General features: G+C 41.3%; 2 protein-coding genes across 5 annotated transcripts in view; both read left to right on the forward strand.

Annotated features, from left to right (window-relative positions):
- LOC310759456 (uncharacterized protein) overlaps positions 1–10,609 on the forward strand; it is a 63,733-nt gene extending 53,124 nt beyond the window's left edge. Inside the window, exon 2 of the mRNA XM_083606729.1 lies at positions 9,443–10,609. Coding sequence (XP_083462855.1) covers positions 9,645–10,586 — 942 coding nt within the window. The 5' untranslated portion in view covers positions 9,443–9,644 and the 3' untranslated portion in view covers positions 10,587–10,609. The remainder of the gene's footprint in view (positions 1–9,442) is intronic.
- Positions 1,223–17,615, forward strand: LOC310759400 (cytochrome P450 2K4-like). Of its 4 annotated transcripts, none has more exons than XM_083606591.1 (10): positions 1,223–1,299; positions 2,040–2,255; positions 3,374–3,536; positions 4,004–4,153; positions 5,236–5,396; positions 5,915–6,088; positions 6,232–6,373; positions 6,880–7,064; positions 15,418–15,559; positions 16,698–17,615. In XM_083606591.1, exons 2-10 carry the CDS (start codon positions 2,073–2,075, stop codon positions 16,883–16,885), a joined length of 1,488 nt encoding a protein of 495 aa, XP_083462717.1. In that variant the 5' UTR covers positions 1,223–1,299; positions 2,040–2,072; the 3' UTR covers positions 16,886–17,615. The 4 variants fall into 4 exon arrangements, with proteins under 4 accessions (XP_083462717.1, XP_083462714.1, XP_083462715.1 ...); XM_083606588.1 differs by having other exon boundaries at positions 1,227–1,299; positions 6,211–6,373; XM_083606589.1 differs by lacking the exon at positions 1,223–1,299 and having other exon boundaries at positions 1,995–2,255; positions 6,211–6,373.
- Positions 17,616–18,629: the final 1,014 nt, after the last annotated feature.

Consider the following 18,629-nt stretch of genomic DNA (forward strand, 5'->3'; position numbering starts at 1 on the left):
TTTGATGTGACTTGTTCTTCATTTTATGGGACTGACTCGTGACTTCGCTTCTGTGACTGTGGCTTGTGATTTCATTTTTGTGACTTGTTTTTGTGACAGTGTGGAACCTAGTTCAGCTACTGGTTGATTGTGTGACTGCAGAAATGGATAAAACCCCCCATTCAAACTGACTATCATCTGTTAATTTTTTTCATCTAAAATACTGTCTTATTTATTTAATAGTGCAGTACATTGATTATTGGGACCCCTAAGTGCACCCCTAAGTGCAAGTAGATAAATAGGTACCGCTTTATAGCGGGAAGGTAAACGGCATTTCCGTGTGTGGCGCTGGTGCTGGCTCGCCAGCTGCAGCTTCAGCACGCGGGCCACGTGACCCGGAAGTGTCTTCGGACGGCGCCAGCTCTCGGCCTCTTGAGCGAGATGAGCGCGCAACCCTAGAGTCGGACACAACTGGCCCGTACGGGCAGGGGTATCTTTACCTTTTTACATTGATTATCACCTTCATTTTATGGATCAATGGTCTCGTTAGACAGTAAAATTCATGTTAAATTGCTGTTTTAGGGGGTGTTTTTCATCATCTGGAACGTGTCAATCCACTTTCCATTACTTTCAATGGGAAAGTGTGCTTCAGGTTAAGAACGGACTTCCAGAACCAATTAAGTACTTAACCTGAGGTACCACTGTACCTGCTCTGATACCGTGGTAACCGCCTGTCAACACCTGAGCCTCCTGCCACCAGATGCAGAACAGCATGTCCTTAAAATGGCTGTAATCTGCCCGGGGACCTTATGGATCAAGAGCAACTTTAAATAAAAGACATCATCATCAGCTTAACCACAATGCTGCACAAGCCAAGAGGAAGTATATCACACAAGTTTGTCTATCAAGCAAATAGTTCCAGAGATGACTGACAGAAGAGGGCCATGCTGCATAGTGCAGAAAATTGCGCGCGCACACACACACACCCAAAATATTTGTGCAGTATTTCTCCAAGAACATCTCCCTATGCTGCTGGCACCAGTATATTAATTAACTAAGCTAGCTACACACACATGCCGAATAGCAGAATATTTGTAAAGAAGGAGTTCAGCAGATTCTGAGACTATCTCAAAAATTTCTCACTAGTTCAATAATTACACAAGAAGATTTCTTAACAGTTGTTTGTGTTCCTTCCAACTCTCCAGTTCTGTGATTCTATAATGTTGTTCTAAAACTGAACATTGGACCTCCCGAGAATTCAAAAGAGGTTGAACTGGCTGAACAATGTTTTCATTTCAGGAAGAAAACACCCCTGCTCAAGTAAGTATAAAGGGATGCGGGTGGCGCTGTGGTCTAAACCAATGAGTCTCTTGGGCTTGATGATTCGAAGTTCGGCAGTTCGAATCCCCATGACAGGGTGAGCTCCCGTTCCTCTGTCCCAGCTCCTGCCAACCTAGCAGCTCAAAAGCATGCCAGTGCAAGTAGATAAATAGGTACCACTGCAGAGGGAAGATAAACAGCATTTCCGTGCACTCTGGCACTTGTCATGGTCCTCTGCGCACCAGTAGCAGTTTAGTCCTGCTTCCACATGACCCGGAAAACTGTCTGTGGACAAACGCCAGCTCCCTCAGCCTGAAAGCGAGATGAGTGCCACAACCCCAGAGTCGCCTTTGACCAGTGGCGTAGTGTGGGTTGTCAGCACCCGGGGCAAGGCAAGTAATTTGCGCCCCCTAACCCGTGAATTTTAGTAGGGGCAGAGAGCTGCCAGTGCGAGCGCGCGCCCCCCCCCCGATGTTGCACCCGGTGCGGCCGGCCCCCCCTGCACCCCCCACGCTACGCCACTGCCTTTGACTGGACTTAACCATCCAGGGGTCCTTTACCGCACCTTTAAAGGGAAAGCTAAATCATCAAGCGTAGACTGCAGTGAAGCCTGGGGGAAAGTGGAAGGCATTCCATTGAATGAAATGATTCACTAGAGACAGTTCCTAGTATGATAAATTTGCTGCTCATTTCAGCCAGCGGACATTGTCCTTGATCAAACGATGTTGTGACTTTCACAGTAATCGCTTCAGAAATTTCCTCACTGGAAAGAAATGGATTGGACTGAACAGATTCCAACATTGTTCCTGCTCATCCTTACAATTATATTCATTTGGAAATGGGGCACTTTCTGGAATAGGAGCTCCAAAAATCTCCCACCAGGTCCTACACCTTTACCACTTGTTGGGAATCTCCACATGATGGATCTGAAGAGACCTTACAGAACAATGTTAAAGGTAATGTTTTCTGTTCTTTCCGCAGCAAGGCAAAGATTCTGTGGATGTTTTTAGGCCAGGTAGATGTCAGTGTTCCATCTCATAAATGCAGATGTGCAAAAATGATAAAACTCTGTCAAGTATGGCTTATTCATTTTTTTCCTTCCTTTTTGTGCGTGATTGCTGTTATGGTTTAGGCTGATAGCTGATCTGTGCAGTGGAGGGACTGGGTCACTGGAGGAGGGGAATAGGAATGTCACAACCAGCCTTATGTGCAAAAATTAGCTGCAAAATTTTAAAACTTTTCAATGTGAAATCAGCACTTCTAAATACGCTCTTAGAATCCAGTCAAGTTTTCACAATCATCTAACGTGAAACAAAACAAAGCATTTATATTGCTGAATGTGGGCTTTTAAGTGTGCCTATGTATGAATTTTTTAATGTCTAAAATTATGTTCTTATTGAGAATGTTCGTCTCTTCGCAACACCCACAGTTCCCAGGATTCTTTGGGCAGGTGAAAAAAATTGCATTAGATTAAATCTAGATTAAGTCTAGATTAAGTTAGCGTTTCCGTGTGCTGTGCTGGTGCTGGCTCGTCAGAGCAGCTTCGTCACACTGGCCACGTGACCCGGAAGTGTCTTCGGACAGCGCTGGCTCCCGGCCTCTTAAGCGAGATGAGCGCGCAACCCTAGAGTCGGACACGACTGGCCCATACGGGCAGGGGTACCTTTACCTTAGATTAAGTCTCCAGTGTAATTTTAGCTAAATGCAATATTGGAAAGCACTGGCACTCCCCAGAGGAAACAGAGGAGCCTACAATTCTATGATTCTAACTTTCAATTTGTTAAGGAAGGAAAATTCACATCAGTTTTCAGCTTTAATTGCTTTCGGTTTCCGCCAAATAAAATAAAGGACCTGCAGAATTTGCCATCCAACTGCACTTTCTTCTTAATAATTTGAGGTTGCTCCTCTTGCTAAAGGCACCCAGGTGATGGGCAATGCTTAGACATTTAAAGTTGATGAATTATACCATGAAACCATGTAAATGAAATCAGTTTTTATTTCAGATCTGTGACAGTATGTATGTATGTTTGGGGGGTTTATTTGATGTTTCTCTCTTTTGGTCATTGAACTCCAGTTGTCAAAAGAACATGGCCCCATCTTCCGCATCCAAATGGGATTCCAGAAAATGGTGGTGCTGACAGGGTATGAGACAGTCAAGGAGGCTCTGGTGAATCAGGCGGACGCATTTGCAGAGAGACCCACCATCCCAATTTTTGAGGACCATGCAAGAGGCTTTGGTGAGGTCTTTCCTTCTGTATAATAGCTTGTGCTGTCTGTGAAATTTAGTTATCATAGCAATATAGAATCTGTGCCAAAAGGTTCATAGAACTGATTGTTAGTTTCAATTATAGCTTGGAGGACAGCCTGCCAATCGACCAGTGTAGCTGCAGCCATTGGATGGATAATGTCAGATGTCTTTGTCACTGCCAGCAAAAGAGTAGTGTTGGGGGAATAGGAGAATCTGGTCATAAGATAATGTACCATTACATCTGAAGGGCCGTAAACTGGAGAACCCCCTCTCCAATCGTGTTCTGAGGGTACAACCCATAGGGATATTGCTGAAGTTCTGCAGTGTGTGTGTCCTATCAGAGACCAGATGAGGGACCAGCTGAGAGGCATCCTCAGTTCCACAGAAGAAGGGTGAGATAAGCCAAAACATATTATCGTGGCCATGATAACTTGAAACTTGATCTCTGCTCTTCAGGTGTTCTTTTTTCACATGGTGAAAACTGGAAAGTGATGCGGCGGTTTGCACTAAGCACATTACGGGACTATGGCATGGGGAAAAGGTCCATAGAGGACAGAATTCTGGAAGAATGCAGTGTCCTGATTAAGACATTTGAATCTTACCAAGGTGGGTTAGTGTTTCCCTCTACTGCTCCAGGGCAAAACAACACTACATTAGATGCCCACAATATTGTGTTATATAGATATTGCTAACTCTCAGAAATATAGTAACCAGGATTCCCTGTGAAGAAGTAACCAATCTGCAGTGTTCAGGTCAGCGTGAGGTAATGCTGGCCTCTGTCCCTCTTTCCTGTCCTTCCTCCTATGATTCCCTCTCGCATCTCTGCCTCCCAAAGGCTTGCACAGCTGTTTGTTGCAGCAGCCCTGGCTCCAAGTTCCCCAAGTGAACGGTGCCTTTGTAGCCACAAAGGCCAGGGGGTACTGGTTCCCAGGAGCTGATGTGGTTCAGCCAGTCAACCAGCCCTTGATGTTGGTAATGGACAGGCAAGTGGGAGGCTGGGCAGGCAGGCACTGCACTGGCCTATATTGTCAAGGCCTGCCTGGGAGCTGAGTGTACAGTGCCGAAGGGAGCCTTTTCCCCATTCAGGCCTGGTGGTGCCCACTGCTGCCACTGCTGCTCCCAAGGCATGTAAAGGTGCTGGCTTCACATTCACCTTCGTCCAGTCTCCGTCAGGCCGCTAAGGCTGGGGCATTGTCTTCCTAGGCCTTTGTGGGGCAGCATGAGGAGGCACCTCTCTTTGGGGCAGGGGGTGGCTCAGAGACCAGGGGTGGCTGTGGCGGCTGCCTAGAGGACTCCCAAGGAGAGCGGAGAGGAAAAGAGGCCGAGGGAATACTTCATGAGGGAGGGTGTTTGGAAAAGGGTGAGAGGCCGCCGGCTCTGCAGGCAAGGGGTGACATAACTGGCTCCTGAGGCTTGGAGTGCATTTGCCCCATAGGAAACCACAGAAAGAATGTAGCTGGTCAAGGGAGTCATGGATTCAAAAAGGATGAAGAGCTCTGCTTAGGTATATACTGCAATAGCAACCATGACTCCTTTTAGCGTTTCTTAACTCAGATATCTTCAAATATACCAAAACGTAGGATCAGTTTCTAAGATAAATTTGCTCTATACATCAGTAGGAACCTAAGGCAGAGAAGAGCTATTCTAATTGGTATTTTATCTGAGCATTGTTTAATATTTATATATAGGACAACCATTTGAAACCACCACAATTATTTATGCAGCTGTTGCCAATATAATGGTGTCCATCCTACTAAACAAGCGATTTGAATACGAAGATTCCACATTTAGAAAACTTCTGAAGTTGGTCAATGAAAATATCCGGCTTTTTGGAAGCCCCTCTGTCATGGTAATCTAAGCTTTTTCAAGTGGAAAAGAAATAGTTTGTTGTATTCACACAAAACTCAAGATGTATGCAACTCCGTATTGTTCAGGATTCACTGCAAAACTCATTTTGAGAAATATGAGTCGCTTTCAGTCCATTTTAAAAAAGCAGTCTTCCCCCCATTTATTATTTTCATTCATATAATTGGATAGTCTGCTTAAAATATAATAGCTAGATAACTTAAACCATAATTGACTTTTTGTATACAGTATTGATGCCCCTGGCCACTACTGGTTGACCTCTGTCTAGGGGCTTGTCCACACCTGAGCAAACTGCTAATCCACAACTACATAACTACAACAGCACGTAAGAAAATGGCCTCCAGCCTTGGCCTCTAAGGGATATCTACTCAACGTTGCTCCAACCCAAATACATTATTGTTCTGTGTCATTGTTTATTCTTCTGTGGAAGATGAGATATTTGGAGTACCACCTGAGAATTAAGCACTGGGTATTTCTTTTTGTCGTATTTTATCCTTACAGCTGTATAATGTATTTCCTGCTCTTGGCTCACTTTTGAGAGCTCATAAGACTCTCCTTCACAACAGAGATGAGATCCAGGCCTTCATAAATGTGACCTTCATACATCACCTCAGAGATCTGGATGAAAATGACCAAAGGAGCTTCATTGATTCATTTCTTCTGAGACAGCAAGAGGTAATGGAGTCCTTTAAGTCCGCCAATAATGTTTTTTGATATTGTCAAAAGTTGAAATTTTCACATTTTAAAAATATATTTCCATGTGAGCTGGTGTCTAATATACTCTTGTTATAGCCAAGTTCTTTCTTTTTACACCCCAGGAGAAGGACAAGCCGAATGGATATTTCCACAATGAAAACTTAAAAGCAGTTGTGAGTAACTTATTTGCTGCTGGCACAGTGACCACTGCTTTCACACTGCGCTGGGGACTGTTACTAATGATGAAATATCCTGAAATTCAGAGTGAGTGCTTTTCATTGGGTTAGCTAGCATATCTTGATTCCAGTTATACATAACTATCTGGGGGCCTGGGAAGTTGGGTGGCTGAGCCCCACAATTTTCAATGAAGGAGACGGCCCCCCTCAATATTCCACAATACGGTGGGCCTTGTTGGGCCTAGTTTCACTGTGTGACATGACATATGTCAGCCCCCCCCCCAAAATGTTGGGTGTAATCAAGCATGCATGTTTCTTACTTTCGCTTCCTACATAACTATAAGCAAATTGTGTATTTCCACTAAAATTCTCAGGTGAATAGCATCTTCAACAACTTTGCATTATGTTGTGAGATTGTGCTCATAGATCAGGCAGTCCCATTGCATAATTAGCTGTCAGTTGCTCCAGGAAATCTGAAGATATGAGTTGGTGGCAAAAATAAGCTTTTGAGTTTGGCATTTGGGGGGTGGGGACAGAAAAAACCACCAATGAGTTTATTTTAACAACAACAAAAATCCGCTCCACTTCCCCCAGATAAGGTCCAAGAAGAAATTGCGAAGGTTGTTGGATCTTCTCAACCAAGAATTGAGCACCGAATGAAAATGCCATATGTAGATGCGGTGATCCATGAGATCCAGAGATTTTCTGACGTTAGCCCAACAAATCTGCCACATGCAACCACTGTGGATGTTACCCTCAAAGGCTACTTCATTCCAAAGGTAATCACTTTGATTAAACTGCATTCTTTGCTCAGCTGACTGCGATTGATTTCTCCATTAATTAGGCCATTACACTTTAGGCTAACCCTAGGAGCAGGCCCCACTGACCTCCTTGTAAAGTAGGGGGCCCTTGCCCCCCTGGGGGCCCCTGTTGGAGCCCCAGTTCCCTAGACTGGGCCTACTTGCTTCTTCCTTCCTCGCTGCATACAGGTCTTTATTGAGTTATCCCAGAAAAGTATATGAAGCCGCTGGGAGAGATTATCAGGGGGTTTGGGCTGGGTGTTAATCAGTATGCAGATGATACCCAACTCTACCTCTCTTTCAAATCGGAACCAGTGAAGGCGGTGAAGGTCCTGTGTGAGTGTCTGGAGGCGGTTGGAGGATGGATGGCGGCTAACAGATTGAGGTTGAATCCTGACAAGACAGAAGTACTGTTTTGGGGGTACAGGGTGCGGGCGGGTGTGGGGGATTCCCTGGTTCTGAATGGGGTAATTGTGCCCCTGAAGGACCAGGTGCGCAGCCTGGGAGTCATTTTGGACTCACAGCTGTCCATGGAGGCACAGGTTAATTCTGTGTCTAGGGCAGCTGTTTACCAGCTCCATCTGGTACGCAGACTGAGACCCTATCTGCCAGCAGACTGTCTTGCCAGAGTGGTGCATGCTCTAGTTATCTCCCGCTTGGACTACTGCAACGCGCTCTACGTGGGGCTACCTTTGAAGGTGACCCGGAAACTGCAATTAATCCAGAATTTGGCAGCTAGACTGGTGACTGGGAGTGGCCGCCGGGACCACATAACACCGGTTCTGAGAGATCTGCATTGACTCCCAGTACGTTTCCGAGCACAATTCAAAGTGTTGGTGCTGACCTTTAAAGCCCTAAACGGCCTCGGTCCTGTATACCTGAAGGAGCGTCTCCACCCCCATCGTTCAGCCCGGACCCTGAGATCCAGCACCGAGGGCCTTCTGGCAGTTCCCTCATTGGGAGAAGTAAGGTTACAGGGAACCAGACAGAGGGCCTTCTCGGTAGTGGCGCCCACCCTGTGGAACACCCTCCCTTCAGATGTGAAGGAAATAAGTAGCTGTCCTATCGACTTCCTGGCGTGGTGCGCTCAGCATCGGGTCAGGGAAAGCGCTTTGCTGCAGTAAGAGCGCTCCCAGTCACGGATACGGGATAAAAAGACAGGGAAGCGAGGGCGACGCAAACCCTGAAGAGGTCTGAGAGGAGGTTCCAGACTGAAGAAAACAGATCCAAGCAGCGCATAAAGGGGTTTTCTGCCGTTCCAGCACAAAAAGTGGAGGAAGGTGGAAGAACCTCCGTGCAGAAAGATCGCACACCCGACCGTGAGACGCCCCTGAGACCCGAATGAGAAAGCACCAGGCTGCTCCAAACTAAAACTGTAAAATCAAGAGTACTCCTGAAGGAAGAAGGTAACAACGCTGGCTTAAATTAAAATAAAAGGAGTACGGACTAACTTAATATTATAAAGGACAGTAAAGCTAATGGAGAGAGGAGCTTCAGCGTTCTGAGACTTATCAAGTTGTGGAAAATAAGCCTTGTAAAGAGGCAGAAAATAAAAACTGAGACATACTGAGTACCTGCTTCTACAGGGGGACGCTCTGTTGAGAAAGACAAGGAGCTGAAATAGCAAGCAGCAGCAGCGGTGACAACAAAACAGCGGCCATTGAGGAGGAGATCAGCGTAAAACAAAGGGGTGAGTGGGGGGGAAAAGGAGGGGGAGGAACGTGGAGGATACAGTGGAAAAGAGAAGGAGTAGAAAAGATTTGAAGACCAGGCAGCGGTAGGAAGATAAAGATTAAGATAAAGAAGTGAAAGGGAAGAGGAAGAGATATACAAAGGGAGAGAAAGAAGGAGGAAAAAGACTGGAGTAGGGAAGAAAGCAGCTGGCGAAAATGGCGCTGGGGGGGAAGTGTGAGTCATCACCCTCAGAAGGGAAAAAAGCCGGAAGAAGAATAGTGGCAGAAACAGTCACTGCAACAAAGAGAAGCTAGAGAAACAAAACAAGAAGGATCACCTCATAAGTAAATTGGAAAATCGCGCCACCTAGTGGCGGAAAATAAAATTACTCTCATAATTTAAAAAACACTGCTAAGACACAGGTTTGAAGCTTTTATGGGCTAATAGCCGTAAATAAATAAATAAAACAGGTTTGAAGCACAACCATAAAGAAAACTAGCTATACACGAAAGGATACCTGAAATACCAAGTTCAGCTTCTAGAAAATAAGTTCTTAAGACGGATGTTAAGTACTGCGATGAAATTTTTCTCTGACAACTGCCAAAGTAATTAAAATAAAACAAAATATTTAACTAAATTTATATCAAAACTTGGATTTATTTTTTTACTTTTTTATCTTTTAGGAAAAAAATTAAATATTTGAGATGAACTGATAACGACATAGTGTAAAACCACCAGAATCTTAACTGACTTTCAATCCCAACAGATGAAATAAAAGGACCAAATTATAGACTATAAACAGAGCATTTTCAAAGTTTAGGAATATATATATTCTTGGTTTGAAATAAAGATATCTAGATCAGAACCAAAAGGCAGAAGACAAATATGGGTTCTAAAAAATACCAAACTACACTGACATCTGGGTCAGGTCTACAAGTGAGAAGACAATCAACAGCTGAAACAGACCCCAATGCTGACATAAAAGACCTTATAATGGGGATGGAAAAGAGCTTGAATGATAAGCTGGACATATTAGCTGGCAACATCCAACAAAACTCAAAGCTAATAATAGACTTAACAACACAAATAAGTGACCTCTCACTTAAAAATAAAGAACTGGATAAATCTGTACAAGAACTCAAGAGTAAAACTACCAAACAAGAGGAAATGACGAAGAAATTGCAAATGGAAAATAAGGACATTAAAAAATCACAAGATTCAACGAAAGAAGAAATAAACGACTTAAAGAGAGCCCATGAAGAGCTGCTAGATGATTTATCATTGATGGGGATGCGTCAGAAGGAGATGGTCCTCCGCTTCCGAGGCGTCCCACAAACTCATGATGAACAAATTCAAGAGAAACTATCACAGGAGATTGCAAACTGGTTGGGAGTAGAGGTAGAAGAGATGCTATTGGATATTGATAAAATTTTCAGGATCAAATCAGAAAGATCGGACACTTATAAAGGGCCAGGAGATTGCTTAATTTTTTTCAACTCAAGACTTTTAAAGGACAAAATATTACATCAAAAAGGACAAGTGAAGTTAATAATAGAAGATAGGCCTATCAAAATATTTAAGGAAATCCTAAAAAGAATTTTGAAGAAAAGGCAGAACTATAAGACAGTAACAGAAGCACTCAAGAAGAATTCGATTCGATTCTGGTGGGAATTTCCTGAGGGCATCACCTTCACATATAAGGACAGAAGAAAAACTTTTAGATCAGTAGACGAGCTGGGAAAATTCTGGAGGAAGTACAAAAAAGAACTAACTGGAGATCCAACATTGGAGCGAGAGGAAACAACGCAGACGCCACAAGAAGCATAGAGAGACAAGCGGGTATTAAGGGGGGGAGAGATTGGAAGAAACATAATATCAAAATCCTAAAATTTCTGAGTTTTTTTTCTTTTTCTTTTCTTTTTTCTTTTATTTACTCAATGAAACCATTGTAGATAATAAATAAAGATTAATGAATCTAAAAATTATATCTTGGAATGTTAATGGTTTAAATGACAAGAGGAAGAGAAATAAAATAGAACATGTATTGAGGAAAGAACAATGGGATATCATATGCTTGCAGGAGACCCATGTGACTAGACACCACAGAAGGGTTTTAGAAAACAAGAGATTGGGTCAAGAGTTTATATCCTCAGATGTAAAAAAGAAAAGGGGAATTGTGATCTATGTGAACCCTAAACTAGACGCAAAAAAAATCTTTAAGGATGATGAGGGTAGATTATTAGGGGTAAAAATAACAAAAGGTAAAGAACATTTAATTACAGTAGGAGTTTATGCACCGAATGGTAACAAAACAGAATTCTTCAGAAAAGTAGAAGCTAATTTACTGGAATTTATAGAAGAGGAAATTATTTTGATGGGAGACCTAAATGGTGTCACATAAATAGAAGTAGATAGGACACAGAGAGAAAGAAAATCAAAAAAAGGCAGACTCCCAGATACCTTCTTTCAGATGGTAGAAAACTTAAATTTGATTGACACATGGAGATATAAAAACCCAGGAGAAAGACACTATACACATTTATCAGAAGTAAAAAAATCAGCCGGCAGAATTGACAGCATATGGGTATCAAATAACTTAACAACTAAAATTAAAAAAGCAGAAATACAGACCAAAATTATTACAGATCACAACCCAGTCACATTAGAATTAAAGGAATACAAGAAAACTAATAAAAGATGGAGACTTAATGAAAGAATATTAAATGACGAAAAGATTGTGAAAAAAGCGCAAGAACTAATGAAAAATTTATTTGAATTAAATAAAGAACAGGATACAGACATCAGGACAATATGGGATGCAAGTAAAGCTTTCATAAGAGGCTTTTACATACAACAAAGTGCAATGAGGAAAAGAAACAGAGAGCAAAAACTAGAACAAATAAGGAAAGAAATAGGAATAAATGAAAATTTATTAACAAAACAACCAAAAAATGAATTAATAAACAAAAAACTAAGAATATTGCAAACCCAGGCTTCAGCAATATTAAATAGTGAAATTGAGGACAATATTAAATGGATGAAACAAAGGTCGTTCGAATTTGCAAATAAACCCGGAAAGATGCTAGCCTGGCAATTGAAAAAGAGACAAAAGGAAAAACTGATTGATAAAATAGTGGAAGAAGGGAGAACTTTAGATAATCCTGAGGAAGTTAAAAAGTGCTTTATAAAATATTATAATAAGCTATATAAAGCAGGGAATGAGACAGAGGATGAAATAAAAGAGTATTTATGTGGAAAGGATATACCTAAAATTAAGAAAGAAAAGATTCAAGATCTAAACTCCCCAATAACCACGATAGAGCTTCATCAAGCGATAATTAAGATGAAACTGGGAAAATCCCCAGGTCCAGATAGTCTTACCGCAATACATTACAAAAAATTAGAGGAACCATTATTATCACCTATGAAGACACTCTTAAATAGAATACTAGAAGACGGGAAGATTCCCAACACCTGGAAACAGGCTCACATAGTAGTAATCCCAAAACAAGGATGAAATAAAGAGTTTATAACCAATTATAGACCGATATCATTACTAAATAATGATTACAAGATCTATGCACAAATATTGGCAACAAGATTAAAGACAGTTTTGCAGGATTGTATAAATAAAGAGCAGGCAGGGTTCTTGCTGGGCAGAAAAATGAGTGATAATATAAGAACAGTGATTGATATGATCGAGTATTTAGACATGAAACCGAGTAAGAAGGTAGCCTTTGTTTTTGTGGACGCGGAAAAGGCGTTTGACAAAGTATCATGGAAATTTCTAAAAATATTATTAGACCAGATGGACATGGGAGACCAAATTACAAGAGGGCTAAAAGCAATTTATGAACAACAAGAAGCAAATATAATAATAAATAATGACACGACTGGTTATTTTAAAATACAGAAGGGCACCAGACAAGGGTGCCCACTTTCACCATTATTATTCCTTTTGGTTTTGGAAATATTAAATCAAGAAATCAGACTGGATCAAGAAATAAATGGAATATCCCTAGGAGAGAAAATATACAAAATAAGGGCATTTGCAGATGATTTAGTCTTAATGGTGGAAAATCCAAAGGAAAGCATAGCAAAGGCTATAGAAAAAATGGGAAACTTTGAAAGGGTCTCAGGTTTTGCTCTGAATAAAGAAAAAACAAAACTAGTGGTAAAAAACATGGGAGATCAAGAGAAAAAGGAACTGGTAGAAAAATTTGGATTACAAATTGTAAAAAAAAGTGAAATATTTAGGAATACAAATAACAATGAAAAATATAAATTTGTTTGAAGATAATTAAAAAAATTGGGAAGAAACAAAAAGAGAAATGAAAACTTGGACAAGATTGAATTTAACACTCTGGGGTAGAATTTCGGCTATTAAAATGAATATTTTACCAAAACTCCTGTTCCTTTTTCAAATGATTCCCATAATAGGTAAAGATGATTGTTTTAAAAAATGGAAAATGGACCTAACAAAGTTTATATGGCAAGGCAAAAAGCCACCGATCAAACATAAATTATTAACCGACATAAAAGAGCGGGAAGGTTTCGGACTCCCAGACCTGAGACTATATCACGATGTGGCATGCTTTACTTGGATCAAGGATTGGATCAAATTGGATAACAGCGACATTTTGGACTTGGAGGGATGGAACAACAGATATGGTTGGCATGCCTATCTAATTTATAATAAAGTGGCAGTACATAAAGAATTTCTAAGCCACGTAATTAGAAATGCATTATACAAGGTCTGGGTGAGACATAGAAGGTTGTTAGAACCGAAAACCCCATGGTGGGTCTCACCGTTAGAAGTACAGTGGTGCCTCGCAAGACGAAAATAATTCGTTCCGCGAGTCTTTTCGTCTTGCAAAGCACGATCCGTCGCAACTGCGCCTCTTCAAGCGGCTTTAGGAAAAAAGCGAACAAACTCGCAAGACGTTTTCGTCTTGCGAAGCAAGCCCATAGGGAAATTCGTCTTGCGAAGCGATGCAAAAACCGAAAAACCCTTATGTCTTGCGGGTTTTTCGTTTTGCGAGGCATTCGTCTTGCGGGGCACCACTGTAATATCGGTTAAAAAGAAAAATACTACAGGAAGAATGGCGACATACCAGCAGCTCCTAAAGGAAGAACAGGGCCAATTAAAACGAAGACCATATGAAGAGGTGACCCAATACTGTACTACATGGTTACAATATCACCAAATTGCACAAATATTTAATCAGGATAAAGTAATAGGATTTGAAAAAGAAGAATCAAAATTACAAAAAGTATTATTACAAAACTCAAAAAAGAATATATCCAAAATGTATAATTTATTATTAGAATAGGAATTAAAGGATGAAGAAGTAAAAGAAGTTATGATTAAATGGGCATGTGATATAGGATATGTAATTCGGCTGGACCAATGGGAGAAATTATGGAAATATGATATTAAATTCATGGCATGTTATACAATAAGAGAAAATTTTATGAAAATGGTGTACCAATGGTACTTAACTCCGGTAAAATTGGCTAAAATTTACAAATTAAAATCGAATACCTGTTGGAGATGTAAAAAAGAAATAGGAACAATGTTTCACATGTGGTGAGAATGCCGACCTATTAAACAATTCTGGAACAAAATTAATGAAGAACTCAAAAAGATGTTTAAAATATCTTTCAGTAAAAAACCGGAGGCATTCCTTTTAGGTTTAATTACAAATGATATCCCCGACAATCAAAGGAAAGTATTCCTTTATGCAACAACAGCTGCCAGGATGCTTATAGCAAAAAACTGGAAAGGGAGGAAAATTCCATCAGTGAAAGATTGGCAAATTAAATTTTGTGAATACATAAATCTGGCAAGACTCACAGCATTCATAAGAGGACAATCGGAGCAGAAATAGTTAAAAGAATGGGGTTGTGCTAAAGAGTATATGAAAAAACATTGTTCTGGAGTAAGTATATTGGTATGTAATGAATGATGCTTTACAGGGTTAAAGGGGGGGAAATGGTGTAAAAAAAAAGGTACAAAGATGGAAGTAATCTAACCAGACACAACAATATAGTAAGAGTAAATTTTTTGAGGTCTTAGAACAAAGGAAGGAAGTAAATATGTGTATATGTATGTAATGATATGGTTTTTTTCTGTAGATGTGTGCTTTTTCGTTTTTGTTTAGTTTTGTTTTGTTTCCTTTGCTTTTTTCCCTTTTTCTTTTCTGCTTTTTTTTGTATGTTCCGTTTTTGTTGTTTTTTTGTATAACATTATTTTGGATTCAATGTTTGTAATTTTTGTTATGATTCTGCATTGAAAATAAATTAAAAAATCTAAAAAAAAGAAGTAGCTATCCTATCTTCAAAAGACATCTCAAGGCAGCCCTGTTCAGGGAAGTTTTTAATATTTAAGGCTGTATTGTTTTTAATACTTGATTGGGAGCCGCCCAGAGCGGCAGGGGAAAATAATAAATTATTATTAGGGTATAAATAATAAATAATTATTATTATTATTATTATTATTATTATGACTGTTTAAGGAGCTAATGGTATATAATCTCTGGTTTATAATGCAGATTGTTTCTTGCTTTTTTAAAAAAAGACATTGAGGACTATACCATAATGATTTGCTTGACAGGCCATATCCATTTTCTAAATAACTCTTGCTTTTCCTTTGCAGGGGACTCACATCATTCCACTACTGACCTCTGTGCTGCACGATGAATCTCAGTGGGAAAAACCATACCAATTCTATCCTGAGCACTTTCTTGACTCTGAAGGAAAGTTCATAAAGAGAGATGCATTCATGCCTTTCTCTGCAGGTAACTCATTTTCTGTCTATTTATACATATCCAATGTGAGCTTAATGAACAGGCCATCCTAAGTATATTAACATAAAATAAAACTTGGATGGAAGACACAATCCCAAACTGTCATTTAGAACTGCAATAAGATACGCAACATCATTCATTTTCAGTAGGGTAACTTCTGGGCCAGTGGCCAAATTGGACTCTTCAAGGCTCTCTAACCACCCTCAGAACTTCCCCCAGGCCTTGGCTTTCAGTGGACCTGCTCTGTGTTCCCCTCGTGGGCTTTGGCCTGGCCGGAATGTGCCATTGATCTATGATAATGCCACCTGCTTGCTGTGGTGGAGAATGGATACAGGCTGTTTGGAGGATTAGGGTACAAGAAACTCTCAGACCGTGGGCTGAAAAACATCCGCTCCCCTTGGTTTTCAGCCCTGTAGAATGCTTCTTGCTGGGAGTTCATCTTTTGCATACTTGCCAACATTCCTCAGATGGAAATCAGGACATTTTTCATACCCATCCAACTCACCCTCCTCGAAAGACCATTTGTGGTCCCCTGCCCCCCGCAGAGCATTTATTTTCAGAAGAAGGTCGAGTGCCGTCATTTCTAAACCAACAGGACTCACGACTTGCACCCTCAACTGTCCTGAGAAAACCTCTTAGCCCCAATCTGATTTTATTCTTTTGGTAGATTTACAAAACGATAAACACATTTTAGAAAGAGGCAAGATTAGACATGGCTGCCGCAAGCATTTTTTAATAAATCCAGATTCCTTGTGCTCCGTTCTGCTCCCCCTTCCTCCCACCCAGGACTGCTCTGCCCTCTGCCTCCCCCTCAGAGCCACTGCATCATCACCCTAGTTCTCGACAGACACATCCTCTCCTCCAGCAGCTGCTATGGAGGGGCAAGCGCTGGCTCATCCTTCTCCCCAAGCTCAGCAGCAGAGCATGCATTGTGGGACTGGAGAATTGGGACACTTGGAGAACATGCAGTTCTTCAAGATTAGTGTTCATTCTTGTTGCATTTTAGAATGGTATCATCATGAAATTTCAAACAGTAAGCAGTTTGCTGCATTCCATTATAGATAAACCAATAAAATGTTGTTAAGTAAGCAAGGAACCCAGTTTCAATCCTGCTTGCACTTCCTTACAGGTCGGAGAGCATGTTTAGGTGAGAATCTTGCCAAAATGGAGCTCTACCTCTTCTTTACAAGCCTCCTGCAGAGATTCACATTCCAGCTACCTCCTGGAACATCTGAAGATGACCTGGATCTTACCCCTGCTGTTGGGTTCACAACACCACCCATGCCCCACCAACTCTGTGCTCTGCCACGTTCATAAGATGCAAAGTTCATGGGTTGCTTATCCTCCCTGTGTGTGCAATGCAAGCCTTTTTTTTAAACACCCTTATTAACCATGGACATTTTGGTTCAGTCGACTTCCAGTCGGATTGGCCCATGATGTGTCACAAAACTTAAGTGTTGCACACTTATGTTCTGCTTAATGTTTGTAGTAAATACGATTCCGTGTTAATTGTAGTGCTTTAGTTCAGCCTAGGAATTTAATTTTGAAATTTACTTGATTCTGTTCAGAAAAAAAAATTCCTACTATAATCTGTATACCGGTAATATATATAATCTACATATAATCTATATATTTTGTGTCAAGCCACTTCATTCCCTGTGTATTTTACTGCTTCATCATGTGGTTCTAAGTGAAGGGCACTTTTAAAAACAAAGATGTAAGTGATGGATGGTCAAAAAGGAGTAGTCAAATGCAGGTGTTTCTCCCCACTCTGATCAAGAGGCTCAGATTTTAACTGAGGGCCACAGGTATAGCAAGTCTACAGGTAACAAAATAGATTAAGTCTTTCCATGTGAAAAGAGCAATGATAAATTCCACTGGTTTTTAAAATTTACATCAGGAATTTGATTAAAAACATAAAAACTTTCTGTGTAAAAATCCTGTTTTAAAAATTTGGGTGGGTGTGGAAAAACTGGGTGGGTGATGCTGTGATCACTAGGCCTGCACTATTTTGCTTTCTTTGAATAAAGAGTTAACTTCCCCGACACTGGTGGTGTTTTTGTTGCTGACTTACTCCTGCCTCCAGCTCCTGCCAGCTTATGAGGACTGAAGGTCTCCACCTTCCCACTGCCCTCTAAGGCCCCTCCCCCAGCAGCCTACAGCTCCATCACCTTGCATCTCATGACTTTGCCATCTTCATTTCTCTCCATGTTCTGGGTGACCAGGGAGAAGGGAGCTGGTCACAGCAGGAGGGGGAGACTCCCTGGATGAGGCAGCTGCGTCATCTCTGTCTCCTGGCCCCTTCCTCTCCTGTCTTAACTGCTCTCTGCCCCAGCTTCTTCCTGCTCATGAAACCCTGTTACCTCTTCAGCTGCCAACACCTCCCCCTCCCAGTCAGCTCCCTCTTCTCCCACTGACCACTCATCCCTCCACCAGTGCCCCGGCTCTGAACCTTCTCCCTCCGGGGGTTTCCCAGCTGCTGCCTCTCATCACAGCCAGTCCATGATACCTACCCACTTTGAACTTTTTATTTATTTACAGCCAAGTGGTGTGTAAATGTTATGAAATAAATAAATAGGGCTCGGGTCCATCTAGCAGTCTCTTGTCATATCTCTCCCGACATTGTGATGTTGTGCGCTCATGATGTCACATCTTGGGTGCAAGTTAGTCCCTCTGCTTCGGGCATAGAGATCAACTGACTTGTATTCACATGTTAACAAATGCCTTCAAATATCTCGAAGCATCATATTCCCAGTTAAATGTCCAAATATGAGCTAGTGATAATGGTTTCACTTGGGAAAGACAACAACTGTACAAGCTGCAGAGACCTTAAAATAGTTTTTTATACAAGGAACTTATCTGTGAAGCCCCCTCATGCGGAGAGAGTGGGCTCTTCAAATCCAGGGTTTGCATTCCTCTACCAACGGATACTGAAACGGATCAATCCACTTTCCATTACTTTCAATGGGAAACTGTGCTTCAGGTTAAGAACGGACTTCCAGAACCAATTAAGTACTTAACCTGAGCTACCACTGTACCTGCTCTGATACCGTGGTAACCG

The sequence above is a fragment of the Podarcis filfolensis genome (assembly GCF_964270895.1).
Source record: "Podarcis filfolensis genome assembly, chromosome: 3".
NCBI classification, from domain to species: domain Eukaryota; kingdom Metazoa; phylum Chordata; class Lepidosauria; order Squamata; family Lacertidae; genus Podarcis; species Podarcis filfolensis.

Excerpts from the sequence above, each read along its gene's own strand:
- LOC310759400 (XM_083606588.1), top strand. The coding sequence starts at position 2,073 with ATGGATTGGACTGAACAGATTCCAACATTGTTCCTGCTCATCCTTACA. Across the intron at positions 4,154-5,235 it reads GACATTTGAATCTTACCAAG|GACAACCATTTGAAACCACC; the intron begins GTGGGTTAGTGT and ends ATTTATATATAG. Across the intron at positions 6,089-6,210 it reads TTCTTCTGAGACAGCAAGAG|TTCTTTCTTTTTACACCCCA; the intron begins GTAATGGAGTCC and ends GTTATAGCCAAG.